General features: G+C 50.4%; 2 protein-coding genes across 5 annotated transcripts in view; one reads left to right on the top strand and one right to left on the bottom strand.

Moving 5' to 3' along the window:
- The window catches only part of LOC101601843 (carboxyl-terminal PDZ ligand of neuronal nitric oxide synthase protein), a 303471-nt gene extending 282709 nt beyond the window's left edge, over positions 1 to 20762 (top strand). For 3 of the 4 annotated variants that reach the window (XM_045152904.1, XM_045152896.1, XM_045152918.1), the window contains 4 exons: positions 487 to 652; positions 2338 to 2490; positions 15627 to 15954; positions 17265 to 20762. In XM_045152904.1, coding sequence (XP_045008839.1) covers positions 487 to 652; positions 2338 to 2490; positions 15627 to 15954; positions 17265 to 17760 — 1143 coding nt within the window. In that variant the 3' untranslated portion in view covers positions 17761 to 20762. The remainder of the gene's footprint in view (positions 1 to 486; positions 653 to 2337; positions 2491 to 15626; positions 15955 to 17264) is intronic. The other variant, XM_045152911.1, reaches the window with a different exon arrangement.
- Spata46 (spermatogenesis associated 46) lies at positions 8499 to 11015 on the bottom strand. The gene is made up of 2 exons (XM_004663284.1): positions 10913 to 11015; positions 8499 to 9010 (listed from the first exon to the last, which is right to left on the bottom strand). The coding sequence occupies exons 1-2, from the start codon at positions 11013 to 11015 to the stop codon at positions 8499 to 8501; spliced, it is 615 nt and encodes a 204-aa protein (XP_004663341.1).
- Positions 20763 to 21595: the final 833 nt, after the last annotated feature.

The raw sequence follows: 21595 nt of genomic DNA, 5'->3' as shown, positions 1-21595 counted from the left end.
GGAATTTACAGGCATGCACCACCAAACCTGAGGACAGAGGTGAGCTGGGTGTGGTGGCACACATCTGTAATCTCTGCTCAGGAGGCAGAGGTAGAAGGTCCCCTTCAAATTTGAGGCCAGGCTGAGCTATACAGCAAAACCCTGGCTGTGTTGGGTCTGCAGTAGTTCTTACAGCAGGAATGGAGGGTAGTGGGTGCACAGGGGAGCAAGGGGCCTCCTTCATGCATTTTGCACTTGGGATGGGGCCCAGAGTGGTATCTGGGTGGCACTGCATACTGAGAACATACAGAGAGGTCCACAGGGCTATTGGCATGGCTTCTTTTGGCTCCTCCTCCAGAACCTAGGTGTGATTTTCTGTGAGGGGCTTCATCTTGAATTGAATATGGAGGGTCCCAGGCTTTTACCAAGACCAACTGTCCTTTATGTCCTTCTTTCTTTCCTCCCTGTCCCTTCTCTGTCTGTCTTCTTGCCTCCTCCTGTCTGCAGGTGCACTTGCTGAAGGACCAGCTGGCTGCGGAGGCTGCGGCGCGGCTCGAGGCCCAGGCTCGTGTGCACCAGCTCCTGCTACAGAACAAGGACATGCTGCAGCACATCTCCCTGCTGGTCAAGCAGGTGCAGGAGCTGGAACTAAAGCTGTCGGGACAGAACGCCAGTAAGCCAATGTCTTGTCCAGCCCGAGTGCCGTGTCCCATGGGCAAGCTCTGGAAAAAATCCCTGCTTCCCTAAACAGCTGAGTGGGGAGCTCCTTCCCTGAGGTCCTCCTGACCTGATCCTTGTATTCCAGCAGAATGCAGGCAGGGTTGTTGGTACTGAGCATACACCCCATAAACTACAGAGTTGCAGAGCCAAAGCAGACCGTGGCTGCTTTCTGTAGACAACACCAAGACACTGTCGGGTGTTCATCCAGTCTCGACTTGAAGACAGCCGCTTCTTTCCCAGATGGGTTTCCGCTCAAACTATGAGAGCCTGTAGAGTGTCATGTTCTTTGTGAGTTCTGTAAGACACCTCAAACTCTCTAGTAGTTAACTCTCTGTACTATATATATTACAACTCCGTTGTAGAGAAAATGAACGTCCATCCAATAAATAAGGCAGTGAGCCCCCGTGGCCAGCTGTGCTGGTCAGTGGTAGGTGCTACTCGGCCCCTGGCCTGAGATGCTGCCTGTACACCAGTCACCCTCAGGCTGGGCATGGTGGTGCACGCCTTTAATTCCAGCACTTGGGAGGCAGAGGTAAGAGGATCACCTTGAGTTCAAGGCCAATCGGAGACTACATATTGAATTCCAGGTCAGCCTGGGCTAGAGTTAAACCTTCCCTAAAAAAATAAATAAATAAAATAAATCGATGTCATGAGGGTAGACTTACTGGCAAATACCTATTGGTAACCTACTGTGCTAGAAAACTGTGATAGACTGTTTTTTATATGTTAGCTCTTTTACTCCTATAGTGTCAGGTGGTGTTACACCCATTTGCCCCTGAGCAGTGCACTCGGAGAAGTTGTGTACATCATTCAGGGCTAGTGAAGGGTGGAACCAAGATCCATGCTTAGTCTTACTGCAAGAGTAATGTTATTCCAACAGTACTCATAGTACCCCCACACCAGCTCTCCCATGGTCAGGCCCACAGAAGTTCTACATCAGGAAGTCAAGGGCAGAGCTAGGAGTCTGCAGTTTCCAGGAGGCCAAAAAGTATAAGCTTGGAGATGTGCTTAATTCCTTTGTAAGCCTCCCTGACTTGTTCAGATTTTTTTAAATATTTATTTATTTATTTGAGAGACAGAGAGAGAGAGAGAAGAAGAAAAAGAAGAGGCAGATAGAAAGAAAGAGAATGGGCACACCAGGGCCTCCAGCCACTGCAAACAAATTCCAGACCCATGTGCCCCTTTGTGCATCTGGCTTATGTGGGTCCTGGGGAATCAAACTAGGGTCCTTAGGATTTATAGGCAAGCACCTTAATGGCTGAGCCATGTCCCCAGTCTGTGTTCAGATTTTTGTTTGCTGAGATTCTGCTCCAGTCTAACCCAGGCTGAGTAGTTGCCGCATACTTTAGCGCAACTGAGTTGGTATCTTTTTCCTACCACAAACCCTACACGAGGCGTTCAGTGGCCGCCTCAAGCTCTTTGGACCCAGCTGTGTCAGATGGTGCAAGGTTAGAAGGCAAATGTTAAGCTTTAAAACCCCTGTGGTGTGCTGACGAGTAAGAGAAGGGCTATTGCAGAGGCCAGGCTACCAAAATGCACCTTTCCAGACTACAGAGATGGATAAATGTCAACTTATCACATGTCACATTTAAAGCTTTTGCCTAACGTTTTGTCTCTTTCCCTCTTGTCTGTCTGCAGTGGGCTCTCAGGACAGCTTGTTGGAGATCACCTTCCGTTCAGGAGCCCTGCCCGTGCTCTGCGACCCCACGACTCCTAAGCCAGAGGACCTACACTCACCACCACTGGGCGCAGGTTTGGCTGACTTTGCCCACCCAGCAGGCAGCCCCTTAGGTAGGCGTGACTGCTTGGTGAAGCTGGAGTGCTTTCGTTTCCTCCCACCTGAGGATACCCCACCCCTGGCGCAGGTTGAGCCGCTCTTGGGTGGCCTGGAGCTCATCAAGTTCCGAGAGTCAGGCATCGCCTCTGAGTATGAATCCAACACAGATGAGAGCGAGGAGCGTGATTCATGGTCCCAGGAGGAGCTGCCGAGGTTGCTCAATGTCCTGCAGAGGCAGGAGCTGGGCGACAGCCTGGATGATGAGATCGCCGTGTAGGTGCAAAGCAAGGAACTGGTGGAGGTGGTGGTGTAGGGCGGAAAGGCCAAGTGTGGCTCTGCCCAGGGCAGGCACCTCTAGGATAACATGCAAGGCTGGGAGAGAGTAGGGCTTCAGAGGAAAAATAGGATTCTGCTTTAGAGAGCTCATGGGGAAGAAATTCCCAGAAGTGAATCGGCGCCTGCCTTCTGCTCATGACTGAGAAGTGGTGGGAACAGAGCACACGAGAGCCCATGGCTTTGGGAGGGGCTCCCTCTCAGGACCACAAGCTCTGGGAAGATCTGCTGCCCCCACTGCTGCACTGTTAAGCTCCTCTGCTCTGCCCCCTGTTGCCTCAGTGTCCCCCACACTCCCTTTGCAGTCCAGACCATAAAGGGAAGCCATTGGTACCTTCTCAGGTACCTCTGTTTCTGGATATCAGGATGCTACGAGTTGCCTCACCCTCCCCTGACGTATTAGAGAATTCCTTCTCCAAGCTTTTGCTGAGATTGTACAGACTGTGTGCAGCGGGCTGCAGAAGCCAGGCTATGCCGATCCGTTTAGAAAGCATGGAGCTGGGATGTGTCACAAATCACAGTGGATAAGTTACGAGAGGATCCAAGCATTTTCTCTAGCTGGATGTCGGATGCTGCTTCTAAGGGCTCCTGAGAGTGCTAAGACCCCTGCTATGGGAGCCCGGGTGACACAGCTGACTGCTGCCACGGGTCACTTAGGTCTGGTCCGTCAGTGTGGAAGCCCTGCCCCCACCCTCCTCCTGCCTGCACTTCAGCTCACATAAATGACGCTGGCAAGTACCCATGCCCTGTGCCCTACCTTGGGGTTTTGCCAACTGACCCTTTTTGCAGCCTTTTGCCCCTGTGACTGTCTCAGAGACCCAGAGCCCTCTGCCTTACCTCTCTACCTGTCCCCTCCACTGGGCAGTAGTGGTCAACTTTTACTGAAAAAGGGAAAAAAATGGATGTAAATTGACAGCTGAGACTGCTTCTGTCTACTCTTCAGAATCACTGCCACTAGATCAGGGACCACAGCCGTGCCACCCGGCCCACCTCTCTGGGTTCGTGCCTTGAGCAGACCTGTAAAAAAAGTGCAACTCTTATCTTTTACCATCTAGGCCGTCTTTAGCAGTCTCCACTCAGTAGCAGGCTGGCTGGGCCCAGGAGGAAAAGCTCCTTTCGCCCCTGTAAGACCTTAAGTGGCTAACAGATTTCCAGTGCCTCAAGAGAGAGCTGAGACATGTTTGAGTCGAATGTGCAGGGTGAGAAGCTCACATTCATACTGGGCAGGCTACGGGCCAGACTGCAATGCTTCTTGAGGCCCAGTTGATAAGATCGGGAGTTTTGCCCAAATGGAATTCTTTGTCCCTGCTTTGCTTTGGGATTTATATTAATGCAAGTGCAGCCCTCTCTTATAGAGTTGGATTTCTCCTAGACCAGAAAGCCCAAATTAAAGGAAATACACACAGCTTTATATCAACCCTCTCTGTGCATCAAGTTGTTGGTGGACATATGATAGGGTGGTGAGTGTGGTGTGTGTGTGTGTGTGTGTGTGTGTGTGTGTGTGTGTGTCTGTCTGTGTGTATGGACATGTCTTGAGAGTGACTAGAAAGCAGAGAAAGATCTCCAAGGTATTCAACTTAATATTAGGTTGCCTCCTTTTCCTCGTGTGCATTTAGCTGGAGGGGTGAGGTTTTTGTTTGTGATTTTCTAACCATTGAAGGAGGACAAGCTATAGTAGAAGAATCAGGAATGTGGGATCCCCAAAGACAAGGAGCAGCCGAGAGTACAGTCTGACTGAGCCTGCCTAGCATATTGATCCTAACTTAGGGTCCCTGAGTCTGGGGCCTCTGGGTCCAAGATTTTGAGTGTCCAGAGGAGTGGATGATCTGGTTTTGTTTTGGGTGTTTTTTTTTCAAGCCTGTTGCCTACCAGCAAAAAGTAAGGATAATGCTAGCGGCCAGTAGAGTAGATATATGGAGTATGGATAGAGAAAGCTTGTGTAGGTTGGGGTGGAGAAATAAATGGGGAAGATAGTTTTTACAGTGGTTTTTGGGAAAGCCTGTGCAGGACAAGAAGGAAATGGAGATCGGATGAAGGATGCGAGCGATGAGTTACTAGATGCTGACTTGGGACCATGCAAGAGTTCTTTAAAGCCCGTAGTTCCCTCCCCCCACCCTTCTGCTGCTTCAGGTCCTCCCTGGAATACTCCTTCATGTGTTGTCACCCTCTATAATGTGACGCAAATTTGTACATGGATGGGAGACAAAGAACAGATCTAGGGGCCTTGTGGGTCGCCAGCCTCCGCCTCTCGTCAGGGCGGTGGGCACCTCAGCTCCCAGCAGTGCCAGCTATCCTCCTCCTCCCCTGCTTCTTGCTCTGCTAACCCAACTTGACCCTCCTCCGTTTCATCCTCCTACTCTGCCCCGCCTGGAGAACATGTGGACAACAGGGCCCCACCGTACAGGTGCCTGCCCCAGCCTGCCTCAGATGCCTGCAGACTCTTGGAGCCACCCAAGGCTTCACAGCTGCTGAGGCAGGACAGAACTCTGTGCACAGGATGGACTGCATATGGGGACTGGAACAATACTCCTGATACTCCTGCTCACTGCAGTGCTCTGAAACCTCTCCAAGCCTCACTTCTCTCAGCTATCACCTCGGTTAGGAGTTGTATTCCTTTACTTACTCTCCGCTTGACTGCTTCCTCCCGCCTTCCTGCTTCCCCTCTAGCCCTCTGCTTCCTCGAACTGTCGTGTCATTTATCTGTTGGATCAGCTCTCTGGGAAAAGATTCTGTTAATGTAAGTGCACTTACTCCCTGGATGTTGTCACTAGTCTGGTGGCTTTTGCTAAATAAACCTTTCTTATTTCTAAAAGCTCTTCATCGTCTACACTTGCTTCTTCTACTTCAGCTGTTCCTTCTGCCCCCACACCTCTGCCCGCTTCCCAAGCCAGGTGCCATCAACTCTGGGACATGATTTAGAAAACATCCACAGCATACCTGTGTATTATATGGATCAGCCCTGCAGGATTAGATGATCCACTGGTCTCCCCTGGGAATAATTTTGCTTCCCTAGGGGATATTTGACAGTGTCTGGAGGCATTTTCATTTGTCACAGCTGGGGAGGGACGCCCTTCGCAGGTAGAGATCAGCGATGCCACTAAATAGTCTTCCATAAACAGGACAGTCCCTGCAGCGAGGAATTCTCCAGCCCCAAATGTCAGTAGAGCAAAGGCTAGGAAGCCCTGCTCTGTACCCATCTGGTAGATTCTTCTGACCCCAGATATTTTCGTAGTCTAAACACTGTTAGAAATGAGGACAGCAGCAGTGAGTTTTGAACATGAATAGTGCAACATCACAATGTACAACATAACTAAGATCCTTTCACTGACTCCTAGACTACATGTCTGAGGCACATGGTTAGTAGGGGGTCTTAATAGGCCTATTCAAGAAATATCCACATACGGAACATAACAGGCCCCTTCCTATATCTACCTGGAAGGATTATACTGTTACTGCCCCTGGCTCCTGGGAGTATAGGCCTCCCTGTATAGGGCAGAAATGAAAAAGAAGGGAAGGAATGTTCCAAAAATGAACTGCAGGATTACCTTTCTCAATTCCAAAAGCTTTGGCTATAGTTTTTAGCTGTTTAGAATAAAGAAAGTTTGCCAGGCCAGAAGCTTGGTCAGTTCCTGGCCAGGGAGAAAGTTGGGAGGCTCAGTGAACCAGGCTCACGTGCGCTCTGTTCTCTTTTAGCTGAGTAAACTGAACTGAGCTGGATTTTCTCGCATCGAAGCCTGGATAATATATGCCACATGCAACTATTACGAGAGCAAATGAGATGGCGTTGTAAAAGCCCCAGGGAATAGTTTAATTTGCCTCTGAGTTAGCTTGCTCCGACCCCTCCTACACAGCTCATATAGGCTCTGCCAGGTCCCTTTTTCTATGTGCTGAAACTTCACACAGAGTTCTGTACTGAGAAAATTCTTAGGATGGTAGTACGTTAAATACAAACTTTGGATATCTTCCTTTCTTTAGGGAGAAGGCATAAGACCTTCTAGGTTGCGATAGGTGGGTACTGATGGGTCCCTGTCATCCATTTTTCCTCTCAATTGTTTGTTATGTGTGATGCAGAGCCCTGAAAGAGAGCCTAGGGTTGGTACAAGATGGGAAACAGGCTTAGGAGCCAGCTTGTTTCCTGAGTTTCCCCCCCCCCCAAGGTAGGAGTAAGACTCGGTGGGGGGGGACCCTCCCTCCTTCCTTGTACATTGTTCTGCCTGTACTCACAAGGGTCCCCACTCGGGACACACACGTAAGCCACACACATGGGAGGGGAGGCCTTCTAGGAACTGGTGACTTTTCAAGTTAAGAAACACTAGCTCAGCTAGAAAGGCTCATGGGTCACTTGTATTCCCTTGAGATGGTGTCCTGGGATGATGACAGTGTTGCCTAGAGACCATCAGGCCCCACAATGAACGGCTGTGACCTGCAGATTCCAGCTCCTAAACCTGATAGTCAAGTCGACTCTGGACCGTGGCTAGGTGGGGAGTGCGGGCGCAGGGCCAGGGGTGGCGCGCAGTGTATGAAACATCTCTTTAGCGGAAACAGGAGAACCACACGTGAGCTTTCAGCAGCACAAGCAGCAGCAGCTCCGTGAACCGTAAAGTTAGGCTCCAGGAAGAGCCAGGGTATATCCACTGCAGGTAAAAGGGAGGACCCACATGCACCAGCCCACCCATGGGGGACGCTGGATGCCCCATCCCCCCAGAGGAAATACCCTCTGCAGTGGCTGAAGCCAGAGGTAACAAAGACCTGAAATATGACCAAGTAGTCAGCCTTTCTTCTCTTTTGTGCCAGCTGATGGGCAAAATAGGCACCCTCGCTCTGTCTCTGACGCTCATCCATTTCTCTGGTTCAGATTGGCAATGAGGTTTGTCCAGACGTGGAGCAAGAGTCAGTGCTGTCCACTGACCACATGGTGTGCTAACAGGAAGTGGTGTTTTCACACGTCTACCTGCCAGTGTTGACATGACTCAAGACACCATGAAAAGATGTCCCCTGGCTTCAACGTGACCCTGTCATGCTTCAGCAAGACACACCCATTCTAAGTGAGCAGACATGACACACGTGGTTGGGGACAGGGCCACCCTCCTCTTCTGTGTCCTGACTTATGCTGGGGGGGGGGGCAAATTGTTCTCCTCAGAGGCGTGTTGCTCACCTATCTCAGCCCTTCCAAGATGAACAGGTAGAAACCTTTCGAATGGCAGGGACTCCTCCTGTTTGCCAGAAGCCATTTAGCCCCAGGGTAAAGGATGCACAGGTCCTATGGGCCAGGGTCCTGGAGCAGTGGTTCCCCCAGCTGAGCTACTTCAGAAGTCACCTTGAAGACAAGCTAGGCTATAGATGACCAGGATCCCACCCCAGGGTTTCTGATTCAGTTGCACTGAGTAAGGCCCAAGAATTGCATTTCCAACAAATACCCAGAGGACGCCAACTGTGCGGGTCTCTTAGAGCATATTCCCAAAACTTCTGGCATTGTCTTTATCTTAGAGAAAAAGGTGGGGATATGGGTTAGTAGTTGCCAGACAATTGCTAGCCAAAGGGGGATAAAGACTTACTGGGTAGGGGCAAGGGGGGCAGTTGGTACAAAGTGACCTCAGACTTGACACAGGCTGGCTAACTGTGGTTTATTGCTCTCTCACTAGAGACATAAGTAGACTTCATCTCTGTTTACCTGAGGCACCAGAAGCACTTACTTGAAGGCTTGGCAGATGCCGAGGGAGAGTCTGTCTCCCAGCCGGGCCTTCTGCTCCTTGCCCCAGAGGGTTTTGAGCTTGCGGTAGTATACCTTGCAGCTGAAACCCTCCTTGAAGCCCCCCTTGACGTGGCTCTTGAGGGAGTGCAGCGTGGGGTACATGCGGCAGCAGGCCGCACACTTGTAGCCATTCTGCTGGGTCAGCTGCCACTTGGAGGCCATTAGAATGTCCTGGGATGTGATGGAGTCCAAGCCAGACCTGGGTGTCTTGTTGACCTCCTGGGGGTGTGTGTTCTCTTGGGAGGAAGAAGATGAACACACACTCTCAGATATGTCCTCAGAAAAACAGCTGTCCCCTCTACCTTCGTCTCGCTCCACGTCTGGGAAGCCGTCGGCCTCCAGGTGGCTCTCTTTGTCCCTGCATACGAAGTAGCTGTAAGGGGAGAACCAGGGCCGGTAGACAGTACAGTTCCGCCGCAGCTGTTCCCCACTCTGGGTATCCCCCAATTCTGCAAAAGAAAAGGCTGAGTCTGAGCTTTGGGCTGCCAAGAGAAACAGAAAAGCAAGAAGATGGGCAGGTGATGGGATAGGGAGGACAGCCTCAATGGTCCATTCCTAGTGCTTGCTTTTGCTACTGATGGAAATTGTCATCAGGTATTTGTACAGGAAAGGCATTGCTCAGCCACTAAGCCTTGGTGTATATATGATCTGAGGTCCTTCCCAGCCTGGAGATACCTCATTCTATGACTCCTTCTAAGGATTAAAAAAAAAAAAAAAAAGGACATGTGGCCTAGCAGACAGACATCTGATGTCTTCTGTTCCCTCTCTCTGCCACCAGTGGTTATAACCTCTCTTCCAGCCTCACTGCCAATCATGGTGCCTCAACAGCACACTTAGACAGAAGCTGCCTGAGTGAGAGGAGAAGGGAAGCAGGCCGTGGGCTTTACAGAAGGAGGCTGCAGATGGAAAGGCAGCACGTGGCAAGTGAGCTTGCAGGCACCCTGCCCCTAGGGACACAGCCTTTGTCGCAGGTCCCTGCCCAGAACAGAAGGCCTCACCTGGTGAGGGCACTGTGCTGTGCACCCCATGCCAGAGCATGCTGCTTTGGTACTGGGATAACAGGGCCTGCGCTGGGCTGGAGGCCTCAGTGGGCACCACTGTTTTTGCAATGTCTGGGTTACAGAAGAAACACTGGTGAGCAGAGCAAAGTAGGGAGTCCTCTTCTGGGGGCTCCCTAAAACATTTCCAGAAACTCACCTTCTGTATGCTCAGAGGCAAACAGTGACCTCTGAACTCAGGCAGGAAGATCTATTCTGGGTGACATTTGGGGGAATCACAAATGGGGACTTTCATTTGGACCTCAAAGAAAGGGCCTCTGGGAAAGGGGTTTTAGACTTGGCCCACTCCTCATCTCCTCTTCCTCGCTGCTCGTCATCACAAATGCAACTTCACTCTACACTGCAGGACGCTGGGATGCAGGTTCTAGGGCAGAGACTGTGGTCATGGGCCACAGCTATGTTGCATGATCCTTTGAAGGGCAGGAACCCCAGCTCTGCTTTAGAAATATCTCATGCCGCAGCCAGAGAGGGGCCTTGTGGACCCTTGCTGCAGGGTACACCCTGGAGTGTCTGTACCCTGTAATGTGTTCTATAGAAAACGCACCACCTATTCTGTCAGTAGTAAAATGCCCGCCTAGCGTACATGAGGTCCCAGGCTTGACACTCAGCAGTGATGCTGACATCACAGGAGTCACACTGTGAACAACAAGCCCTCACAGCGCCCACCTTAGTTCTTCCTTGTGCTCATTGGTGACCCTACTGTTTAGCTACCACCTAAGAGTTTAAGTGTCTGTCTTCTCCAGCTGTGGCAGAGCTAATGTGAGTGCCTGCTCTTTCTATGGACAGCTGCCATCTTGACACTTCATGCAGACCCTGTGGCAAAAGATTGAATGACAGATGTTCTCCTATTCCTCCCTCAGCTGATTTATTTTTTGAGACAGGGTCCCCTGTAGCTCAGGATGGCTTAGAATTCACTGTGCAGCAGAGGATGGCTGATGGCCTTGAACTTTCTGCCTCTCCCAAGCACTGGAATTACAAATGTGTACCACCACACCTACCTTATGAGGTACCAGAGATTGAACCCAGGGCCTCATGCATGCCAGGTAAGCTCTCTGCCAACAGATCTACGTGCTCAGGCCTCCCTTGCCAGAGTTGTTTAAACAGCAGGACTGCCTTACCAGGAACACAGAATTTTGAAAAATTCTTTTTTTCCCCATGTGTGATTTGACTTTCTCATTAATTGGTGTGCCAGTAACATAACCTGGTAAGAAACTCAAGTGAAAACTTCAGAAACCAAGCACCCTCCCCCCGCCCACCCCTCACCTTGGTGGCCCTAGAGATGGCAGAGTTTACCTGGCAGCTTGGTGGCAAGTGAGGGCATAAGATCAGGAAAAGGGCCCAGGGCAGAGGATGAGATTCGAGGACCGGAGATGCTGAGGAGGGAGAAGTTCTCCATGTTCTGACGGCGGCACGGTGTGGAGATCACACTCCTGCTCCCTGGAGGCTGCCTGGTTGTCCAGACGATAGCCGATCTAAGCTCCGCTGACATCACAAGGTCCAGCATTCCATTTCTTTGCTTCGGCTATCGTCTGAAAAATGGCTGTCATTTTTGTTTGTAAGATGTTCTTGGCTTTGTCGTGGTTGTTCAGTTAGTAAAGGCTCCTGACTTTCATCACCCCTCAGTGGCCTTGGCAAGCTGAGAGTACCAGAGAGTAGAGCCGCTGTCTCCTTTGGATGGCCATCTTGTTTTTCTTCTCCCTGACTTGCCTAGCCTCTGCTGCTAAACATGTATGTGTGTGTGCGGTTTTGTTTTAGTTGCTGGTTTGTTTAAGGAATACATTTTAATATATTTTTTAGAAATAATTTCAATTTACAAAATTTGCATGATATGAAATTAGTACACTCCAAATCAGAACACCTATATGCCTAGTATCCAGGTTTTCCTGCTGTTGACAGGCTACCCCATTGGTGATATCAGTCCATGCCCACCCCACCCCCGTCACGTATGTTTGTATATACTTGTACATGTGTGATGCTCAAAATGGGACTTGGGGCCTTGTATGTGCAAGTGCTGTAGCGCTGAGTCACATTCCAGTCCTTAATTTTTTTCAGAACTATCTGAAGGTAAGTTACATTGTGTCTTTTGTAACATATATTCTCCTAAGAGTAGGGACCAAGTGTTATTCTAATGGTGGTGCTTCTTTGGGACACATGGCTTCCTCCATTGCATTTGCTTAGTGTGAGGCAGTGTGTTGGTGAGACAGCACACTCCAGGGCTGCCTGTCCTCTCTGCTTCAGTCTCCCATATAATAACATGGCACACTGGGAATGCGGAAGCAGGACGCACAATTGTGACGCCCCGAGGAGAAGCTGTAGGCGCCTCATTCTAGATCATCACTCTTTGTCAGCTAAGATACACGGCTGTGTTTTGGCTGTAAATGGTGGTATGTTTACACTGGTTGTGAAAGATGGTCCTCTCCTCTCCTCCTGCAATGACTGTGGGGTGGAGTATGTTTCAGCTCCTGCACAGAAAAAGCCAGAGTTATCTAGATTTATTTCCAGTTACCTACAAGATTGAAGGATAGTGAGAAAACATGACAGCCCTTGGGCCTGCTTTGGACTGTTAGAATGAGGTCTTGGATTTGGGTGTCTGTGAGGTTGTTGGTAGTTTTATTGGGTCATCATGAAGTAGAGCAAGATCATGGGTTGAGGGGTCAGGATATGTCACTTTGAGTCCCCTTCTTTCATCAGTGACCTGTGTGAGATGTTGGGCAGACTCTGCCACTTAGCTTTTCTGCACTGTCCTTTTAGACTCAGCTATAGTAAATGAATGTCTTCCTAGCTCCAGTCCAGTGATTTTCATGTGGAAAGTAACATCACGTGTGCTATGTACACAGGACCCAGAAGACTTAGAATTTCTTTCCAGTTTAGCCAGTCACATTCCTCTCACTTCCACCTAGGAATTGGAGATACAGTTAACATAAAGAGGCTCAGATTTGGAGTGGGGAGGATTTTGGAAGCTGCAGTAGTACCTGTCTGTAGTTTTTAAAGTCCCACGCTATTTTGATTTAGCTGTTGAAGAATTTATGAGAACTTGGTCTTCCCAGGGTTTGTGACATTCCTCTTGAGTGTTTCTCATGTGTTGTTGCTGGTGGCTCAACAGGAGACGACTCTCACAAAGTGATTACTCACTACATAAAATGTGTCTTTCTCTTGTTTGTTTCCCACCTGCTTTCCGAGCCCCTTTCTCGGACAGGTAAGATGCCCTCTTTCTTGTGGGTGACTTATGTTCCTAGGTGCCTCCCTCAGTTTGTGTATGTGCATGTTGGGGTGTTATTGGGTGGGTCACCCAGCTGGGACCCAGTCATCTTCCTCACCATCACCATTGTTCTTTGAATCACCAAGCCTCCTTTCCTAAGGCAGAAGGGACAGAGAGTAGAGTTTGCAGGAAAAGGGGTTCACTGACCCATTCCTTGGTTGTGGGTGTCAGAGAGGCTACAAAGAACACTTTCTCCTGTTCTGACCTTACGAGCCCATTCAGCCACTCTCACAGAGGGAGTCTGAGTGGTTTCTGTACCTAGAAACAGACTTGTGGTCAGTTTCCCTACAGTGACAGCCCATCATATATCTTTTTAAAGAATTAATAATAGTCAAATTCAATTAAGCTAACTGATTGAATGTCTGGTGTTGTACAAGGCTATAAGCTAGGCATTGTAGATAGTAAAAGACACTCAAAATTCATCCAAGTACTAACCAGGCTCTGCCCTGCTTAGCTTCCAAGATCAGGCACAGGCAAGGTGATATGACCATAAACAGCACGCAAAATTCTATAGCTCCTCAAAGTGCTTCCCATTTTACTGTATAGATAGGGTATATTTGTCATAAAAAGTGAGACAGAGACAGTAATAAAGACAATGTGTAATAGACTCTCTCTAAATGACCCATGAAGTTAGTATGTTTCATAGATAACACTATGAAGAGTGGAGAGAGTGGATAATACAGGAAACCCAAATTGATGCCTCTTTCAGTTATTAGAGTGAGTATGTCTTAAAAATAACAGGGGCTCATATTTTATAAATCACCTTGATGGGAGGTTTTGATGTTTCCACTTTTAAAAATGAGTATGCCCCCCCTGAAAAAAATATATTTAAAAAATCCAGAAACATCAGATCTAAGAAATGGTGGAGGACTTCCTATTCCTCACATAGCCTCTAGAACATTTCGTAAGATTCCTCAGTGTTCCATATACTTCCTGGCTGTTGGAACGATAGTGAAGTTACTTAGTTTCCAGATAATCTTTGTTAGTTTGCAGAGTCCCTGAGGAAAGAACATGAGGAGGCTGTAGGGCGTGGTAAGCAAATTGTGCCAAAGTGGATGACATGGAAAGACACACTCTTAGCATGGTAAGCCGAAGTTGGTGCCCGTGCACACCGTGGGGTTAGGTGGGTACTCTGCCAGTGTGGGGAGCACCTGTCTGGAGTGCAGCCAGTGGGCCCCTTTCACTGCTACCACAGCCTTCAGGGGCAGTTACAGAAGTGAAGACCACGGCGTTCACCCACAGGGTGGCACTGTACCTTGCTCCCCGTGGCTTTCTGCCTGCCACCCAGGGACCCTTAGAATATGGCCTGTGTAGTAACTGAACCAGTCAGGATCTCTGATGAGCCACAGGAAAGAGAGAGAGAGAGAGAGAGAGAAGAACAGAGCCTCCTTCCCCACCCCACACTGCAGTGCAGGGCAGAGAAAAGAGCTGTGTGCCAAAATCACACAAAAGCAAGAAGACGCCTTAGGCTCAAGTGCTCACAGGACACACGAGAAGAGACCCTTGGCAGAGGTGTGGACAAGCAGAGCCTAGGGAGCCTGCGACATCCTGTCTTTGCACCACACAGACAACACAGCCGAGGCCCAGTTTCAAGGTCTGGCTGGCTGCTTTGATGACCAAGCTGAATGTCTAGGTAGGGAGAGGATGTTCAGGTACCATTGTATGGACAGCTTGGCATAGAGCCCTGAGCACCAGCCCTTTCAACAACATGCCTTGGGGCTGCCATGCTTGTCTGTCATAATTCTCCACTGTAAAGTGATCGGGGGCAGCTTAGTTTGAGACACTAAATATAAAATACAACTAGATACAAATACGGATAAAGCATGGTTTCACCTTGGCAGCGTTTAAAACCCAGTGAGTTAGTCTTTGAACTTAAACAGAGAGACCTCAAGAGAACCACTTCCCAAACATCAAGCATATTTACACAGCAGGTCCATGATCCAAGCAGAGCTCTGAGCTCTTGGGATAGAAGACCTGAGTTCTAGTACCAGCCCTCCAGTTCTTAGCGTTGTGACCTCAGACTTGCAGTTTATTACTCTGAGCCCCTTCCTCATCTAGAAATAGAAACTTACCCGTGAGCCCTTCACTGGGTTGTTGGGACACTCAAGTGAGTTTTCAGGACCCTCATGCTTAGCTGGCATTATGCACTGGGTCTGATAGACCGCCTGGCCCCTGTGTCCTTGAGCTGACCTGCACTCCCACGTTCCACCCAGGGAGACGGGAGGGGCCAGCCCATATACTATGGGGAAAAATATGCCGTGCTTCTGGCTTTCAGTGGAGAATTCCCAACTCTACAATCTCTCGCCTACCATTCCTGTCCCAGTGCCTAAGTCAGAGAACTCAGCTATGTTGACGACAGTGTAAACATGTCACATGTCATTGCTTCATCCTCATTTTCCGTCTGCTTCAAAGGACCTGGTGACTTCAAGGTCAAAGGGGTCAACCCATGAGTTAAGGAGGCTGATTTAAAGGAATCATGTTGCTGTTTTATGGCTGAACTGTCACTGATTAACTTGAGTAGAGTACAACTGGAATTTCTGGTCTCATATCCCATCAAGAAAACTTCCCTTGGAAGCACAAGAGCCTCTACTGGTTCGTTCTTGAAGTTTCCATAACCTTGTGGAGTTACAAGTTCTGGGTGTGCTGTTTAAAAAAAAAAAAAAGGAAGAAAGAAAGAAAAGTTGAATAGGTTCCAAGGTCTACTCACCTCTACTTAAGTATTTCTCCTTCTTCCCTCTTTGCTCATAGTTGACCACAGCATGTTTGAGAACCTGAACACGGCCCTCACTCCAAAGCTGCAGTCGAGCCGGTCCGTCCCCCACCTGTCCAGGCCTGTGGCTCCAAGCTCTGCCACCTCTGGCTCTGCAGATCCAGGAGGGCCAGGACTGAGGGTGGGCAGCAGCCAACATCTTAAGAACCTGGGCAAAGCCATGGGGGCCAAAGTCAACGACCTGCTGCGGAGAAAGGATCCCTCGAGCCTCGGCAGTGTGGGGGTGATGGAGATCAATAAGACTGCTGGTGCCCAGCTGGCCGGAGGGGCAGATGCAGCATGTGGGGCCTGTCTGGAGGATGACAGGTGAGTCCCCTGCCCTGCCCAGCATCCCCCTGATAGAGGAAGGCATGTGGATGGACTGCAGTGTGGTCAGGGCAGAGCAGCCCTGAAGAAGGGTGAAAAGTTGTCCAAGGGAAACAGGGATAGAAAGGTCTGGGGAGATGGCGCAGTCAGTAAAGTGCTTGTTATGCAAACAGGAAGACCTGAATTCAGATCCCCAGAACCCACATATGTGCCACACATGACAGTGTGTGTGTGCCTGTAATCCAAGCCCCAGGGAGGAGGTGGAGATAGGTGGTTCCCTGGGACAAGCTTGCTAGCTGGCGAGATTAGCTGAATAGGCAGGCTCTGAGTTTAGGGACAAAACCTATGTCAATAAATAAGGTGAATGCAATTGAGGAAGACACACTGGCTTCCATACTCACATGCATGCATGTACATCTAAATACATACACACATGCCAAAAACATCTGAGGGATGCAGCCATGTTCATGTAAGCCTGCTTCAGCTTTATAACCATAGGAACACTTCCCGAGCGTCTGTCTTAACCCTGAGCACCGACCTACATACTGCTGCTTCTAATGCTCACCCTTCCCAAAGATAGAGACAGACATCTTTCCTTTTATTTTCTCCTGTCTTCTTTCCTTTCCTTCCCTTTACCCCTCCCTTTCTCCCTTCCTTCCTCCATCCTTACTTCTGTCATTGAAGCAGTCTCTCACACTGTGACCCAGGCTAGCCTTGAACTCATGTCAACCTGTCTGACTTAGTCTCCCAAATGCTAGGGTTCGAGGTGTAGCCACTAAGCCTGGCTTTAGGCATATTTTCATGTTGCAGATGAGTCAAGCTCAGAAACGGAAAGTGAGGCGCTATAGGTCACATAGTACTGGTAAAAGCTGGGTTTTGAATTTGAACCCCAGTATTTCCCAGAAGCTCTCCAGACGGCCTATGATGTTGAGCATGCCTGAGAACTGCTTCCCCAAGCTGAGTGCCTGCTGGGGACAGGGGAGAAGCATACAGCAGGAGCCCTCCCAACATCTCCATCTAGAAGGTTCTTTTTGGACCGTGATTGAAGCCTCTGAGCTGGGGTGTTCTTTGTGAGACTCACTGCTTTGGTTCTCAGATGGCACAGCTCCCTGAGCCTGCCTGCTAGAGTCCTGAACACTGAACGAGGAAGAAACAGTCCTAAAGCTAACTTGTGCTGATGTTAAGATCTACAAAACACCCCGTGGGTGGGCACGCTGAAGGTGAGGTTGGCGTTAGAGAAGTGAGAATGTGTGTGGGCCAGAGTGCTGCCATCCATAAAGCCTGCAATGTTTATTGTCGTGGACTTCCAGGTCAGTCCCAGAGGCCTTCCCTCGGCTGGATCCCCCACCTCCCATAACCAGGAAGCGAACTCCTCGGGCCCTGAAGACCACCCAGGACATGCTGATCTCGTCACAACCTGTCCTAAGCAGCCTGGAGTATGGGCCAGAACTGCTCCCTGGACAGCCTCAGGAGCCCCCCTGCACAGCCCAGCCTGTCTCAGCAGACACGCCACGATCAGAGACTACCATGGAAATAGGAGATAGGGGCGAGGCTCTGCCCAACGGCGAGGTGTCCCTGTCAGTACCTGACCTAATCCACAAGGACAGTCAGGATGAATCCAAGCTAAAGGCGACTGAGCACAGACGAGCCTCCTCCCCTGGCCCCATGGAAAGAAATGGCCTCAAACTCAGCTTGAGCCCCATCAGCCTGGCTGAGTCCTGGGAGGACAGCAGCCCCCCTCCCCGGGCACGGACTTCCAGCCTTGACAATGAGGGCCCTCACCCCGACCTGCTGTCCTTTGAGTAGAGCTTCCTGTCTTCTTTGCCAAGCACCCTTTTCCCTTTGCTTTGCCCTCTACTTCACACAGGTCCTTGTCCTGAGCCCACCATGTCTTTGTCTTCCTTGTACCAGGCATAGCAGGGCACACTCTCTGCCTGAGGTGTGCCAGGGCCCGACGCCCACAGGTAGTCCCAGCTAAGGAGTCTATACAGAATGGCGAAAGGACTCGGCTGCCAGCATGATCCTGATTTTCTGAAAGCTCCTCAGGCCATTGGCTGTAGCTGCGGTTGCTGTAGCCCACCCACCCACAGCCTTGTCCCAGCTTCCCACAGAACTACAGGGCCACCAGCCCAGGATGACAGAGCTGGCAGGAATTCTCTTTGCCACTCTACTCAGACCCCTATTCTGCCTCCTAGTCTCCCTCCCGAACCTGGTTCTATGCCTCTCTTCCACAACGGCCTAGGAGCCCCCTGACTAGGAGAGCGGGGAAGCAGGTGGGGGAGGAATGACGGGTGTGGCTTGATGATGGGACCTGGCCTGGAGAGCCACATTCCCTGATCACAGCCCAGCCATGGCTCCTCCAGGGTCAAGAAAATGTGGGCTCCTGCAGCCATCTTTTTTTTTTCTGCCCCAAGAGGTATTTCCCCAGCCTGTGACCTTAAGAGCTTCCCTGAGGATTAACCCTTACCACATAGGGCTTCCCCATGCAGATCAGATGTGCAGCTGTGGAATACAAAGTGAGGTATCCCTATGGCACTTGGGAAGATGATGTGAACCGTGGGGGGGGGGCGGGGGGAGGGGGTTAGGACTAGGCAGGCCAAGCAGAAACAGTGAGAAACAGTGGAACATGGTCTGATGTTTGCAGAGAAGATCCCGAGAACTTGGGGTGGTCCTATGAGAGCCAAGAGCAGAGGTTGGGGAAGACAGGGACTAGAGTCAGAACAGAGAGGTACACCGTTGAGAATCAGATCAGTGTCGCAGGGCCACCCCACAGCCAAGAATAAGGCACTGCTAGGACTTGGGAATGGTAAGTGTCAGAGCAGGGTGAAGCATGTGAGATTGGGCTGTGATGAGGATGTGGAGGCAAAGCACTCTTCATGAAGCAGAAGGTGCCTTGTGCTTGTGCTGAAGTCACCTGAATGACCTGCAGAACTGGGCCTGTCTGGGGTGGCCTTTGGCCTCGGTCTCTTTTCTGGATGCCATTGTTCCTCCTCTGCTCCTGCCTTCTGGATCTATATAACTGGCCAACAAGGCTCATCCACCCGTGACAGGTTCCTGCCCTCCAGGCTAACCTGCCCTATGCTCCTCTCTCCTGGCAGGGGCTCGATTGTGCTGTCTTCCTATGGCCAGGAGACTCTGTAGTGATCCCAGCCACAAGGGTCTTTGCAGCAAGAAGTAATTCCTTTCCTTGAACAAGGTGACTGGGCTCCCGTGAGGAGGTTGGGGATGGTGAATTCAGCCAGGACAGGCCATGGTGCTGTCCTCTGGTTCTGATTCTTGCAGCCTCCCCATTTCCACTTGTTTGGCTTCCTACCACGAGCTCTGGAACACCCATGGGCTCATGGTTCATCATCACCCAGCTGCTGCTCTCCTCCCCACCCTGCCTCCATATAAAACACCCATGCTGACTCCCACAGAACAGGAGGCCGCAGCAGGATTCCTAGAAGTGAATGCCTTTTTGTACACATGGTTAAGCAGCTGGATTGTCTTGGCCATCTCTGCCCTCTTCTCTCCTACCGTGTCTTCCCTTGCCCCAGAAAGCAAGGCTTTGTCCCACACTCCCTTCAAAGTCCTGTCCTTTACGTGTAGATTAGCGATGGCCCTGGTGGAGTGAACAGGGCTATTAGCACAGGTGTAGAGCTGCCTTACTCCAGAAACATTCCAAGGTGGGATATCTGACCATCAAGCTAGAGAGATGTCCTTGAGATCAGCATTTGAGGTCCTATGAGTTTTCCTAGAGCAGTTTGAGGCATTAACCCCAAAATACACAGAGCAAAGATGTGGGGTGTAAACTAGAAATACACATCAGAGAGCAAGCCCAGTGTCATCTCAGATGTTCATGCCAGAAGCTGTTGGCTTCTTTGACAGGAAGACCAGCATGTGCCAGCCCTCTGGGGCCACTCCTACCCAAGAAACCCAGTGATATGGCAGCCACCAGATGGACAGTACCAGCCTTGGATTGCTTAAAGCAGCCAGGCAGTGCGGGAGTCCTGGCTCTCCAACCCAAGATTAGCTATGGGCCTTCACTGTGTTGTCCCCAGACCCCTGTCAGGGAGAACCTCTAGATTTTTAGTCATGCCTGATAATGAACTAGGAGTCATGGGACCCTACACCAACCCCTAGGTGCCCGGATATCAGCTGTCTCCTGCTACAGGAGAGACAAGCCACCATGGAAAGCCCTCACACTGGGCTTTCTCTTAAATGCTGCCAGAGTGACCTGGTGCTAGGGGCTAAGTGCCGCTGCCCAGAGCCCAGCAGGACCAATGATCACACCAGCTCCTCCATCCAGAGCCCCACCTGGCTTGGTATCCATCTCCACAGTCTCACCTTCCTATGAGACTTCAAGATCTCAGCCACGCCTCACAATCCCTGATGGAGTCCAGCTCCTCAGGGGCTTGAAGGCTGCGTAACAAGGAAGATGAAGGGCCTGTCTTCTGTGTTCATTTAAGGACGTTTTGGGGGCCATGGAGCCTTTTCTCTCCCCACTTCTCCATAACCCCCACTGTATATTCCCAATTCAGCCTCTAGCTCTACTCGCCTAGATCACAAGGTGAGCTCCCAGAGCCTGGAAGGAGGGTTGCCCCCCGCCTCCACCCTTGCACACAGAGAAACACACCTGTGAATATTCTGTATGGCGGTGACATGAAGACATATGTTTGTAATCCATCAGCTTTTAAAGAACAAGTTCGGCCCCCATTTGGAAAAGCAAGAAGATTATAGACCTATCGAGTACTTTTTAGAGAAGTCATATTTATATTTTTAGAGATTTTCTGTAGAAGATAATTGCACAATAAAAAGATAACATGTGCTTTGGTGGCGTGGCTTTTTTCCTCCTGCCTGATGGAGAGTGCTGGGGTCCTGGGGGTTGACTGGTTGGGTAGAGCAGCCTGCAAGAGTGAGGAAGGCAGGAGGCAGGGATGTGAGGAGGAGAGGTACTGCTGACAGCTCTTCAACTTGAGACCTTCCTGTGCTGAGGCTGGCCAGGCTAGGCCGTCACTGGTGCCATTGACTATGGTGAAGGTGCCCGCCTCTGGCTGCTTCCGGGGCACCCACACCATGTGCACAGGTCCACCTCTCCTGGGGAGGAAGCCAGGAGGAAATGGCCACTCAGTCCTCCTTGAAACCACTGGTTCTCACCCCTCAGCTCCACATCCTGCTTCCACCAAAAGGGGATGGGGCAGTGCTCGTGGTAGAGGAGGTATATTTTTTCCTGGGATGAACCAGAGTGGCTTCTTCCAAGGGACCTGGTGTTATTAACTCAGCAAAATACCCAGAGCTTCTGGACTTCTGGTGAGTGGCTCCCTCACACCCCTTACCCCTGGACCTGAACCTTGATGTTCACTTGCTGAGAAAATGTGGCTTGGACCATAGCTGGCCTGGAGCCCCTTTACCCCACTGCTGTACCTCAGATAGGAGGACCCAGAGGCTTTACGTTCCAGAGAATTAGCCTGGTCTTTGACTTCCTTAACATGAAAAAGGTGGAGGGCTAGCAGGAAGGGAAGAAGCTTCTAGTGTGTTCACAGAAGCCAAAGGGGAATGACTCTTTTCTACCTGACTCTCTCATTTGCTGCCATGAGCAAGCTGAGGCCTAGAGTCTTCGTACAGTCTAGCACTCAGGGCTCCCCGACTGTGTGTCTGGAGT

This window comes from Jaculus jaculus, chromosome 1 (genome assembly GCF_020740685.1).
Source record: "Jaculus jaculus isolate mJacJac1 chromosome 1, mJacJac1.mat.Y.cur, whole genome shotgun sequence".
NCBI classification, from domain to species: Eukaryota; Metazoa; Chordata; class Mammalia; order Rodentia; family Dipodidae; genus Jaculus; species Jaculus jaculus.
Note: the sequence above shows the minus strand (reverse complement) of the source record. Positions and strands in the feature narration are given on the sequence as shown.

What these genes read in the sequence shown, in the direction of transcription:
- Spata46 (XM_004663284.1), bottom strand. Translation starts at nt 11,015, where the DNA reads ATGGAGAACTTCTCCCTCCTCAGCATCTCCGGTCCTCGAATCTCATCC. An exon ending in ACTTGCCACCAAGCTGCCAG is followed by an intron (nt 9,011 to 10,912) that starts GTAAACTCTGCC and finishes TTTCTTTTGCAG; the next exon opens with AATTGGGGGATACCCAGAGT.